Here is a 13,805-nt window from a genome sequence, read left to right on the forward strand (position 1 = left end):
GAATGAATTAACAATTCATGATTTATTTATACAGAGTGGATTACTTCCCTTTTTCACTCAACCTCTATTCATATAAGGTTACCCCACTGATTGCCTCCTGTGTCTAAAGATCGTTTACAGCAGTGTTATTTGCTATGAATTCTGCTGATTTATAAACCATGTTTTGTCACTAAAACCAATTGGGGTTTTTGTTGTGTTATAATAAAAACATGTCTCATTTTGACTGTTTCAACACACAGAGACACACCCATGAATCTCTGTTTTGTGGCATGCACACAAGCCTATCAGAAACAATGTATCTGTGAAGCAGTATTTCTAACCATTGGGGGACATTAGTGAAATTAACAAGGCCCATTTTGCTGACCACACATTTTCATCACAGTGAGTCATTGCACAGCTAATTCCCCTTCAATTTATTCTCTCCCTATTTCTCTTATACATTCTCTCTCTCTATCTCTCCCTCTATCCTTCTTTCCTCCATCTTCTATCTGCAGGTTCTGATGCTGAGATAGTAGTGAGATCTACTTCTTCATAGATCCGACTCCCTGATGTCCATGGAACCTTTGTGACTGCAGCATTTAGTCCCACGTCGTCAAAATGATCTCCACCCAGAGATTATAGTTCATCCTTCCTCCATTGGAGGGCCACTGTTAAGAGGGGAGGGGGAGGGTAAAGGAGCCTCCTGTCGTCAAAGAAAGAGCTTCAGAGCGTGCTGGTGAAAGCGAAGGGAACCATGTAGTGTCTTTTTCTCCACTCAGGGGGGAGGGTAGATTTGAGTTTAGTTTTTTCCCCATTGATTTTAGTGTAAAAGTGTTTCATGTGAGCCAGAGAAGAGATGGTCCTCCACACCTCTCCCTACTCTAGTGCCTTCCTACGGTGCCTCAGCAGCCTGTCATGGGGCTTCATCTTCCCCTGCTACTGGCTGCTGGACCGCCTGCTGTCCTCCTGCGTGGCAACCTCTCTGGAGAAGCGTCGGCGCTCCCAGGACCCCTGTTCCTTCGTGACGCTGTATGTGCTGGTGTCCACCCCGCTCTACCTGTTGCTCCTCCTGGCCTCGCTGCCCTTCGCTCTGCTGGGCTTCCTGCTGTGGGCTACCCTGCAGGCGGCCCGCCATCCCTATCTCTACACCCACCGCCGCCCAGACAAGCACCAGGCTGAGCAGGGGGGTGTGGCGTCACTGGCCGACTGGAGGCCGCAGGGCCGCAGCTTCTGCTTCGGCAGTTCCAACGTGTGCCTACTGCCAGACTCCCTGGCACGCTTCAACAACCTGTCTGAGACCCAGCGCCGTGCACGCGAGGTGGGCAAGCGCATCCGTAACGGGGCCAGCAGGCCGCAGATCAAGATATACATCGACTCCCCCACCAACACCTCCATCAGCGCCACCTCCTTCAGCAGCCTGGTCACAGGGTTCCGACGGACATCCTCCCTGGGCCAGCGGCCCGACAACACAGCCGAGGCCGAGACCGAACCCGTAACCGACTGCCCAATACACACTGCAGGTTCAGACTGCCCATTACACACCACAGGTCCAAACTGCCCCATACACTCAACAGGGGACCAGGGCTCCTCAGATTGTCCCGTCCATGTAGCTGGTGGAGAGAACACACCAGAGTGCCCCCTTCACACTGCTGGTTCTCAGAACAACTCTGACTGTCCACTGCACACCACAGGGGCCCAGAACTCCCCAGACTGCCCCATGCATGCCTCGGGGGTCCAGATCAGTATCAGTGCCCCAGAGCCAGACTCCCCAGAGGCCGGGACAGGGAATCACCAAAGGGAAGGTGATGCAGAGAGCCTGACAGGGGGGGTGTCTTCTAACAACACCCTGTCCCACCGCACTTCCATGTTCAAGAAGCACACCGGTCGCAAGCGGCGCCAAGGCGACGACGGATTCGACCATGAGATCTCTGCCTTCTTCCCTGCCAACCTGGACTTCCTGTGTCTGCAGGAAGTGTTTGACCACCGGGCCATGTCCAGGCTGAGGCACCAGCTGCACCACTACTTCCCCTACATCCTGAGTGATGTGGGCCGCTACGCCTGGAAGGGCTGCTGCTCCCACTTCAAGTTCCTGAACAGCGGCGTCATGCTGGCCAGCCGCTATCCCATACTGGATGCCCACTACGAGTGCTACCCCAACGGGCGAGGGGAAGACGCCCTTGCAGCCAAAGGAGTCCTCTTTGTCAAGGTGAGGTGTTTTTTCTCTGTCTATCCTAATGATAGCATTGGCAAGTGCTGTAAATAAATCTCTGTCAGTGTGTAAAAGGCTGAAGGAATGATAATAATTAGGCTAGTACTTTTCAACCCGGTGAGTTTTACCAATGTGTTACTGCATCTTATTGGGCCAGACTTTTGGTGAAGGACTTAAATATCCTCCAGGCTGCATCCTCACTTCTGGCTGCTTTTTGAGGTTGGATCTGTTTTCTCTTTTGTTGGACAGATATAGTCAATCTAACTGTCGCAGAAACTCTGTGAACAAAACGAAGTTGAATTATTTAGGCATAGTTCCCTGTACCCTTGGCTTGGGGGGGATTTTGAAATTGAACATCTCTCTTGAAATCCTGGCAGACACCAGGACAAAAATGAATGTATTTTTATTCCTTTTATTCGGTCTCAAATAAAACTGTAGGCCTTAGTTTTCATTTGAGGGTTGCAGATATGTCTACCTTCTGTTCAAAGGGTGGTGTCATTTCAGCAGTTTTTGCTATTCCCATATTTTTGTATTTGATTATAATTAGGTGGGCTGTCTTTTTAAACCATGACAGTATTTCTGAAGTTCTAAAACAAGCAAGGTCTCTTTTTGAATGTTGTAGTGACACTAAAACAGTTTCAAGAACGACATTTGAATTAGCACAGGGCAACAGGAGCTTATTGAGCCTATTTGATCTTCCTTTTTAAGGATAATCTTCTATTACAGCTGTCTTTGGGCTTTCGAGTTGCTCCAAAACTACAGAGTCGCAACTTTTCCTAAAACATACATTAAAACATACATTTGGCTAGAATGTTAGTCACTCCCATTCCCAGCAGTGAGCTATGGTAGTCTGCTGCCGTAGCAGCACTGTGCCGTGTGCTGTGGGTGACTGACGAGGCACTGTGTGTTGACTTCATTGGGGAGAGTGATGACAGGCAGATCGGAGCAGAGTTTTAGTTTAGTGATCACTAATCTGCGTGGCTGAGGCTGTGTGGCTGAGGCTGTGTGGCTGGGGCTGTGTGGCTGGGGCTGAGGCTGTGTGGCTGTGGCTGGGGCTGTGTGGCTGGGGCTGAGGCTGGGGCTGTGTGGCTAGGGATGAGGCTATGTGGCTGGGACTGGGGCTGTGTGGCTGGGGCTGAGGCTGTGCGGCTGAGAATGGGGCTGTGGCTGTAGCAATGGCTATGTAGGGAATAGGGTGCCATTTGGGATGCATCCCTGGTTCTGGCTGGGCTTCAGGTCCTGCTGGGGCAGCTCAGCCTGAAGGTGGTGATGGATCTAAAATACGCTAGGAGGCTGACAGGCCTGCTAGATACTGTAGGCACCAAGTAGTTCTACCACTCTGACACCCAGGTTTGATACCTGCCCCTGCTAGCTATTGCTTCAGATAACAAGCTCACATGGTGTTGCCTCTAAGTGCCTCCCTCCCTCCTCCCCAGGGTCATTCTGGGTCACCATCTCACTGTCTCTAGAGCTGTAGTATTGACCCCTAGCTGCAGGGTTCTAATACAGCTTGACCCCACAGACTAGCAGGCTTCAGCAGTAGCGGTGTGTACGTAAAATCACAGAGGAAGCCAAGCCAGTAAAAAAGCCATATTATAACCTATGTTGTGATAATTGCGTTGTTTGCTCTTTAACCATTAGTTCATAAGCCACAGTGATATACAATAAGGCTGAGACAACAAAAAGGCAACAGTCACACAGTGGCGGAATAAATTCAACTACACATACATTTGTTTCATCACAAAACCTGAGAGCAACATCTTTCCGCTGTGTGTGTGTGTGTGTGTGTGTGTGTGTGTGTGTGTGTGTGTGTGTGTGTGTGTGTGTGTGTGTGTGTGTGTGTGTGTGTGTGTGTGTGTGTGTGTGTTTGTGCTTGCGCAAGTAAAAACATTTTTTTACTCACCCTACTTGTAGACTAGTTGAGCGCCAATACCATCCTCCACTCTCTATGGCTCTGTCATACAGCACACTTTTAATTTTTGTTGTCATAGGCTACCTAGTTAAAATGCTTGCTAACCTAAATTTCTCGCGTGGGTAACAATGAACCAGCTAAGTTAGCTAGCTAGTTAACCTGAGCCTAAAAGGGCTAGGCCAAATATTGAACTTCAGTCGTCTCAGGCCAGTGGCACAACATTTAATTTATGATTAGATCATAATCGTCATCATAATCATTGACCTGTACAGAGGATTAAGTCAAAACCACATCTAAATCCCCATCTCCATCCATGGTTTAGGAAAGGGCCGATTTAGCAAGCTAGCTACTGCAGGACATCAAAACAAGCAGGCCAGAAACTAAAATTAAGTTTTGCTTAGGATGTGATTTGATTGTTTTGAAGCCAAATCCAAACTGGCCTCCCTTGGGGGCATTTTGCTGCACCAGGACAACCCACAGTTGAGCTCAGCTCAACACTGATTGGCTAATTAGTTTATAATTTTTTTATCAACCGAGGCCAAATGCTTGCTGGCATCAATCAATCAAATGCTACGTCCTCAACATGTCATTCTCTTTTGGTCCAGACAGCATCAAATACATGGACTACACATACTGAGACAGAGGGGTGCTGTGACAAAATATTTTCCCTTGGCATCCATGAATACATGCCACTGGGCTTCAGAAATAATGATGTATCCCAGGGATCTTTCTCTCTAAGCTTGGGAGGCTTGTGACCAAATCAATATTACATGGTAATTTCCTCCAACAGTCTATGGTGTAAGCAGACCTACATGAAGTGAAAGTGGCAGATTTCACTTCCAATACAAAGTGACAGATTCAAACATTACAAAGACATGAGCTCTGCAGGCAAAAGGAAGGAGGGAGGAAGGGAGGGAAGGAGGGAGGGAGGAAGGGAGGGATATGGGGAGGAGAGTGTGCAGAGATATTAACTTAATTAAAAATGTCTCCCTGAAGAGTGAGCAACCCAGTAATTAAATAATTTGGGTCTCAACAATTAGCCCTCTATTTATTATTTAAAACCACAAAGGACAAGGGTGAAGAAGGTGTGTGTGTGTGTGTGTGTGTGTGTGTGTGTGTGTGTGTGTGTGTGTGTGTGTGTGTGTGTGCGTGCGTGCGTGCGTGCGTGCGTGCGTGCGTGCGTGCGTGCGTGCGTGCGTGCGTGCGTGTGTGTGCCTGCGTGTGTGCGTGCGTGCATGTTTGTGTGTGGTTTGAATTACAGAGAAAACCTCAAAACAGGGCCAGGCCCACTCAAAGCTCACATCAAATGGAAATCAATTAAATAAATAAACCCATAGCTTCTCCTCTCAGTGCTGAGGTCGAACTCCATTTGTTGATTTAAATCACCTTCCCTCCTGGTAGATAAAGGGCTTTGTTTTTACTCTGCATGTGTCAATGTGAAAGTCTATTTAAGCATTGAACACAGTAATGGTGTACAGTAGAGGTATTGGCTCCTCTCTCTAGCCTCCATGATGAGAGAGACAAAGGTCTGGGTGCAGAAGAATTTAAAGTGGGTCACATATCTAGTCCTTTGGAATCACATGGACCTTTTACCCTGCTACTAGTTTAGTCAGTTCCAATGATCATAATCATCATTATAATTTATTTATTTTCTCACACGGCCTACGTAAAACACAAACACACAGCGACACACACACACGTGCACACACATACACATGTAAGCGCGCACACACACACAAGCGGCCCGAGACACATACCCCTGATTCCCTTCAGGCCTGATGTCAGTTTCAGAGCACACACTTACCCAAGCATGGATAAGCCTCTGAAATATTCATACACAGGGATACAGTCAGGGAAAGAGAGAGAAGATGAAAGACAGAGAGAGAGAGAGAGAGAGAGAGAGAGAGAGAGAGAGAGAGAGAGAGAGAGAGAGAGAGAGAGAGAGAGAGAGAGACAATGGGGAACAGGAACACGGGTGAGAGAGTTGGGGAGGCAGCAGCTCCAGCTCTACAGACGGGTCAGGGACAGTACAGTGTGTCAGGTTATGGCTGGACATAGAGTTTACTGCTTCTTAATTGAGTTAATGCTGCAAATCTCTGTGGGGTGGAAATGTCACTGAATTTATTATGTTTGAGGTCTGAAATGTAAAGCTTGCATTTCATATTAAAGTCTAGCTAAGTGGGTTAATGCTTTATTGGTCCTCAGCATTTACTGTGAGGGCCTTGATGGTGAGACCAAGCCAAGAATGCAATTCAGTGATTGGATGACTGCACAGTGACTGAACAGAGAACTTGAATACACTGTAATCAAATCTAATCCAATTTACAATAGCCATGATCACAGAGGAGACCTATTCAGAGATCTCCTCTTAAAGGTCTTTAAAGAGACCTTTTCTGATTCTGCGCGAGACTTCAGAACACTGCGTGTTTCCAACCCACACAATCAAATACTCTAATCTACCCCTATACCCTACATCTACCCCTATACCCTACACCCCTCTGTGTAGTCCACCCATCCCTTACACTCAAGAGCACCAGTCCATCCATTCAGTATCCATTTTTGGCCCAGTCTCACAGACCCAGTGTAATCTGCAGTAAAAGCCTCTCCATTCATTCCAGGCTTATCATAGCCAATTCAGGGCTGTAAATCAAGACAGTGACAGACAGACTGTCTCCACTGAGGGGATTTCAAAGAGGGACAATGTCAGAGAAAAGAGTGTTGGAGAGGGGAGACGAGAGGGAGGGAGAGGAGACAGATGGAGAATGAGAGTTTTGGGATTGGGCCAATGACAGAGAAGGTGGTGTAAATGCGATATTAAATGTTTTCTAATTCAATATTCGAACAACTTGTTGACAGAGATATTTAACTTCCTCTTTGTCTCTCCCTATTCACTACAGGTGCAGGTAGGCACCTCCCATCAGGAGCAAAGAGTTGTGGGATATCTCACCTGCACGCATCTGCATGCCATTGAAGGTACGTTGAGATAGAACAATACACATTCACAAAGCAATACATTTTGAGCTGCTTTTTTAATTGGATCCCAGCCATAACACTTATTCTCCCTAGTGTCTGAATGGGTCTATTCTGGCTCTGTGGTCTTATGTGAATATCAGAGAGAAATAGGACAAATGTTATAGAATAAAAAAAGGGTGTAAGAGTGATTGTACCTGTGCAGGTGAGTGTGTAAACACAACAGTCGTAGGCAGATGGTTTAAGGTGGTTAGTGTGTAGTAGACTACTCAGCTTTCTACCTCGGTGTATAAGATAAATGGATGCATCAAACCCGCACACATCCTCTGTTCCCATGGCGACAAGCTCAAGCTGTTTTAAGTGTCAGGCCTATTTAAAGCCTCTGGTCTCTGAGCCTAATTTTTTACCAAGACAGATCTCCCTGCTATTTCTGGAGCCTCCCATGCCTCTGAGAGTCTGCTCACTCAGCTAATTATAGAACTACGGCTATTTCTAAAGACAACTTAAACATATGGGAGAGAGTACAAGAAAGGCCTTATTATAATCAAATAAAATTTCTTACTTGGGGTTTAACGTCAACTGTGGTTCCCATTTCTGAATCAGAGTTTGATCCAAAAATCTCTCCATCCTCCAAATCATCCATTGTATCTCTGTTAACACCCGCCATTTCTCAAATCAAATAAAATTTGATTTGATTTGATTTATTATGTTCTGGGTGATGCTGCACACTACAGTATACATCTTTGCAACGGGGCACATTTTTATTGCTGCTTGTTTTCATGGCCTATTTTTCCCCTCTTACTGCTTGTTCTGTGTACTGTATGTGTGTGTGTGTGTGTGTGTGTGTGTGTGTGTGTGTGTGTGTGTGTGTGTGTGTGTGTGTGTGTGTGTGTGTGTGTGTGTGTGTGTGTGTGTGTGTGTGTGTGTGTGTGTGTACTTGTGTGTGTGTACTTGTGCATTTTTCTTCTGTTAATTTTGGCCTTTGCTGCTTGTGCAGAGGCAACAATTATATTACTGTCTACATTTAGAACACATGTTTGCATTGTCTTGTTGACACATAAATGATCAGTATTGAATAGACGTCATCCAGGGTTCCTGACAATCCCTGCTCTTCCTCCATACAAATATGTTTAGTAGCATGGTCATCCTCGCTGGCTAAGCTAAGCCACTCAATTGTTTTATTTCCACCCCCCCACACCCTCCTCTCTCTCTCTGTCTCTCTCTCTGTCTCTCTCTCCCTGTCTCTCTCTCTCTCTCCATCTCTCAGGAGATGCAGCTGTGCGTTGTGAGCAGTTGGATCTGCTCTTGGCGTGGGGGGCGGAGTTCCGCAAGATGACGTCCCGCCCCTCGGAGGAGAAGGGTCTGGAAGACCAGGTGGCCTTTGATGTTGTCCTCGGCGACCTCAATTTTGACAACTGCTCCTCAGGTAGCTAGCTGTCTGACTGTGTGAAAATCTTCTGTTCTCTGAATCCTGCAGAAATTGTACTTGTGGGTGTTGTACATATAATTTGATGTATCTAGACCAATGTCTGGTGGATCTGGACAGACAAGCATCTCTTTATTTCTCATTGCACCCCTCTATTTCAGAGGATAAACTGGAGCAGCAGCATGCCGTCTTCACCCAGTACAAGGACCCATGTCGCCTGGGGCCAGGGGAGGACAAGCCTTGGGCTCTGGGTGAGTGGATAGAAGTTTGGGCTGGTACTGGAGGGAGTGGGTGTGCTCGTGTCAGGGAACTAGGCTTTGTCTCTTTAGAAAAAGCTTGATTTCCTATAGCAGCCAATCTGGGCACACACTGTGCAGACCAAAAATAAGTACAATATATGCTGGCATAAACCTGGAGAATTATGGTCTGGAACCAAATCTAAAGGAGAGGGAACATTTTCTAGGACACAGTGATGTTTGGCAAGTGCTATATGCCGTAAGAGATGGTAGGATGGATGTTGGCGTATATTCAACCAAGCCAAGTTTATTGTGCACTGGAGCCAATGTGTAGATACATAGGAGTTACAGTCCTTCAGAAAGTATTCCTACCCCTTGACTTATTCCACGTTTTGCGGTGTTACAGCCTGAATTCAAAATTGATTAAAGCAATGTTTTTTCTTACCCATCTACACACACAATACCAGCTAATGACAAAGTGAAAACATGCTTTTGGAAATGTAGCACATGTATTGAAAATGAAATACAGAAATTCTTTGGCTGGTCCAGTCAAGGACTTTCACATTCTTGTTCTGAAGCCATTCCAGAATTGCTTTGGCTGTATGCTTGGGGTCATTGTCCTGTTGGAACGTAAATCTTCGCCCCCAGTCTAAGGTTGTTTGCACCCTGAAGCAGGTTCTCATCAAGGATTTGTCTGTTTGGCTTCATTCATTGTTCCCTCTATTCTTATCTGTCTCCCAGTCCCTGCTGATGAAAAGCATCCTAATAGCATGATGCTGTGCCTGGTCTCCTCCAGACATACCGGTTTGCATTCCGGCTAAAGAGTTACATTTTTGTCTCATCAGACCACAGAGTCTTTCACGTGCCTTTTTGCAAACTCCAGGCGTGTTTTCATGTGCCTTTCTCTCAGGAGTAGCTTCCGTCTGGCCAGTCTCCCATAAAGCCCAGATTGGTGAAGTGATGTAGAGACTGTTGTCCTCCTGCAGGTTCTCCAATCTCAGTCAAGGAACTTGGGTTCCAGGTCACCTCTGGTTCCATTGGGTTCTTGGTCACCTCCCTGACCAAGGTCTTTCTTTCCAAGTTGCTCAGTTTGGTTGGACATCCAGCTCTAGGCAGAGTTTGGGGAGTTCCATATTTGTTTTATTTAGCAATGATGGAGACCACTGTGATCTTGGAAACTTTCAACACTCTAGAAATTGTTTTATACCCTTTTATACCCAGATAAACACTACCATTCAAAAGTTTGGGGTCACTTAGAAATGTTCTTGTTTTTTAAAGAAAAGCAAATTTTCTGTCCATTAAAATAACATACAATTGATCAGAAAAACAGTGTAGACATTGTTAATGTTGTAAATGACTATTGCAGCTGGAAACGGCTTATATTTTATGGAATATCTACATACTAGGTGTAACAGTATAGCTTCCGTCCCTCTCCTCGCCCCAACCAGGGACCCTCTGCACACATCAACCACAGTTACCCATCGCGCCTCAAAGCCATGGCCCTTGCAGAGCAAGGGGAACAACTACTTCTAGGTCTCAGCACGAGTGACGTCACCGATTGAAACACTATTAGCGCGCACCACGCTAACTAGCTAGCCATTTCACATCGGCCACACTCACTCCCCTTTTGACCTCCTCCTTTTCCGCAGCAACCAGTGATCCGGGTCACGGCACCAATGTAACAGTATAGCTTCCGTCCCTCTCCTCGCCCCAACCTGGGCTCGAACCAGGGACCCTCTGCACACACCACCCACAGTCACTCACAAAGCATCGTTACCCATCGCGCCACAAAAGCCACGGCCCTTGCAGATGAAGGGGAACAATTACTTCTAGGTCTCAGAGCGAGTTACGTCACCGATTGAAACACTATTAGCGCGCACCACCGCTAACTAGCTAGCCATTTCACATCGGCCACATAGGTGTACAGAGGCCCATTATCAGCAACCATCACTCCTGCGTTCCAATGGCAAGTTGTGTTAGCTAATCCAAATGTATCATTTTAAAAGGCTAATTGGTCATTAGAAAACCCTTTTGCAATTATGTTAGCACAGCTGAAAACTGTTGTTCTGATTAAAGAAGCAATAAAACTGGCCTTCTTTAGACTAGTTGTGTATCTGGAGCATCAGCATTTGTGGGTTCGATTACAGACTCAAAATGGCCAGAAACAAAGCACTTTCTTCTGAAACTCGTCAGTCTATTCTTGTTCTGAGAAATGAAGGCTATTCCATGCAAGAAATTGCCAAGAAACTGAAGATCTCGTACAACGCTGTGTACTACTCCCTTCACAGAACAGCGCAAACTGTCTCTAACGAGAATAGAAAGCGGAGTGGGAGGCCCCGGTGCACAACTGAGCAAGTGGACAAGTACATTAGAGTGTCTAGTTTGAGAAACAGACGCCTCACAAGTCCTCAACTGGCAGCTTCATTAAATAGTACCCGCAAAACACCAGACTCAACGTCAACAGTGAAGAGGCGACTCCGGGATGCTGGCCTTCTAAGCAGAGTTTCTCTGTCCAGTATCTGTGTTAATTTGCCCATCTTAATATTTTATTTTTATTGGCCAGTCTGAGATATGGCTTTTTCTTTGCAACTCTGCCTAGAAGGCCAGCATCACAGGGTCGCCTCTTCACTGTTGACGTTGAGACTGGTGTTTTGCAAAAACTTGCAAAAAGTTTAAAAAACATGTTTTCACTTTGTCATTATGGGGTATTGTGCATAGATGGGTGATAGAAAAAATAAATGTAATCCATTTTGAATTCAGGCTGTAACCCAACAAAATGTGAAATAAGTCAAGGGGTATGAATACTTTCTGAAGGCACTGTATGTTAATCACTGTGAGTCACCATGTTCTCCTTCTCTTCTACTGCTCATTTTAACGTTGTCTCACCCAGACTCCTCCATGTGGAAGACTCCATCAGCCTAAGACTAGTTCCTTAGAGCTCCTCATTACCAATACTGCACATTTGATTTCTGGCCTGAGGACCATTCTATAAATGAAAATTGTAGCGGTCTGGGGATTTAAGGTTATTAGAGATCTGTTATGTCACAGAGGAGGAAGATACTGGAGATTTCATTGTTGACTTTTCAAGAAATTATAGAGAAAACAGGTTTCAGAACTATAGATTCTTATGAGCTGCCAACCATTGTCAGTTTATGCAATTGGTCAGGTGAACTCATACCTCCCTGTCAGCTGTCCTTTTACCCAGGTGTGTGTGTGTGTGTGTGTGTGTGTGTGTGTGTGTGTGTGTGTGTGTGTGTGTGTGTGTGTGTGTGTGTGTGTGTGTGTGTGTGTGTGTGTGTGTGTGTGTGTGTGTGTGTGTGTGTGTGTGTGTGTGTGTGTGTTAACAGGTACACTACTGGACACCAGTGGGCTTTATGACGAGGAGGTCAGCTCACCAGAGAGTTTACAAAAGTAAGTAAAACAACGAATATCAACACACACACACACAGGCAGACAATACATATACACTTATTAATATCTGTTGAAATTGTATGGTATTTTTAAGTTGTTTATTGGTTGTTTTTGTTGACAGAGTGATGGAGAATGAGGAGGGGAGGAAGGAATACTTGGTGTTCCCCACCAATAAAAACCAATGTCCTAATCAGAAGGGCAGAAAAATCCCCCTGAAAGGCAATGGGAGGAGGATCGACTACATCCTTTACAGAGAGGAGGTGCAGCAGGACTGGAAAGTGGTACGTAAACCCTGGCTAAAGACCCTGTAGATGCCAAATTGTGACGTAGAAATATGCAAAGAGAGGAGACTGAGCATCAAGACCAGATCAAACAAACTGGGAAAGGAGAGTTAGGGTTAGGTCAAAGTTTTCATCAAAGAGGATTAGAAAACCAAATTACTTTATTTGCATAGATTGCAAATGTGTGCAGGACAACATCTCGTACTACTGCTGTAGTTTTTCTCATTATCAATCGTTGCACTGAACTGCCCCCTTGTGATTAAACTTGGCTATGGCAGGAATTATGGTCGACATAAATTTTCAGATACACACAGTGGTGCAGAATATTATGATTTAAAATACACTGTGTTGTAATCTAGTATTTTCCTGACTTTATGTAATTAATCTGTAATCCCATAATATTGTATCATGAAATTATTATGGTGATGTCATGAACCTTCTCTCTGTCGCCACCTGCAGGACATTGAAGAGTTCAGCTTCATCACCCAGCTAGCCGGCCTCACTGACCACCTGTCTGTGGCCATGCGTCTGGCTGTGTCCACTGGAGAGGAGGAACCTTAGAATGGGGAGGGAAGAGAGAGAGAGAACGAAAGGGACTCAGGCCTGAGAAATACAGAGCTTAACAAAGAAAATAAAGATGGATGTAAAGAGGAAGAAAGAGAAGAGCAGATACAGAGGAATCATGTGATCCAGATGGAACCTGATGGAGAGAGAAAGGAGTGGTTGTTGTGTGTGTCAGAGGTCTGGACTGGGCCTAATGTGGACCTGAGAGACTGAGCCAAAGACTTAAACACACAGACAGTTTCAGTTTGACTCACGCACCTACAGGCCACCGTACTGTATCACCTCTGGTCCTCATGGACTATCAGCTCCCTGATGATGGAGTCCCAATGATTGATTTACTATAAATAATTTCCTGTATTTAGGGACTATTTTGTTTTTAGGCCTCATTTATGTCTGACCTTTTTATGTTTTTACCTTTTGGGCTCGGAAGTGTCAAATCTTTGTTCTTTATTTCTATGATAAAAAATGGAAACATGAGACTTCTCTTGACTCATGCAATCTAGAGTGTAGCCTGGCTTTCTATGGCCCTCTGTGTTTCTCTGTTGGTGTTTGTTCCTGTCAATTGAAGGAACCTCAGCAAAAATTATTTTTTTTCTAACTCTTTCTAAAGGTTTCTATGGTCACTGCACCATCTTTGTAGGGAGTTTAAACACCTGCATTTAATACTTTACATTTATAATGGAGGAGTTGTATGAAAACCAACATCTTTGACTGAAAAGGGATGTTTTTGGGGCCACCACTTACAGGCATCTCATGTTTCAGTGGCGGTTGGTTGGTAGGTTGTTTGGCAGAGCTGAGAAGTGAGGAACACCTGATA

The 13,805-nt window shown here is 45.5% G+C and overlaps 1 protein-coding gene across 1 annotated transcript; it reads left to right on the forward strand.

Annotated features, from left to right (window-relative positions):
- Window positions 1-835: 835 nt before the first annotated feature.
- On the forward strand, window positions 836-12,985 carry LOC120053197 (sphingomyelin phosphodiesterase 3-like). The gene is made up of 7 exons (XM_039000357.1): window positions 836-2,185; window positions 6,998-7,073; window positions 8,338-8,496; window positions 8,658-8,747; window positions 12,080-12,143; window positions 12,265-12,424; window positions 12,884-12,985. The coding sequence occupies exons 1-7, from the start codon at window positions 836-838 to the stop codon at window positions 12,983-12,985; spliced, it is 2,001 nt and encodes a 666-aa protein (XP_038856285.1).
- Window positions 12,986-13,805: the final 820 nt, after the last annotated feature.

This window comes from Salvelinus namaycush, chromosome 9 (assembly GCF_016432855.1).
Source record: "Salvelinus namaycush isolate Seneca chromosome 9, SaNama_1.0, whole genome shotgun sequence".
In the NCBI taxonomy this organism is placed as follows: Eukaryota; Metazoa; Chordata; class Actinopteri; order Salmoniformes; family Salmonidae; genus Salvelinus; species Salvelinus namaycush.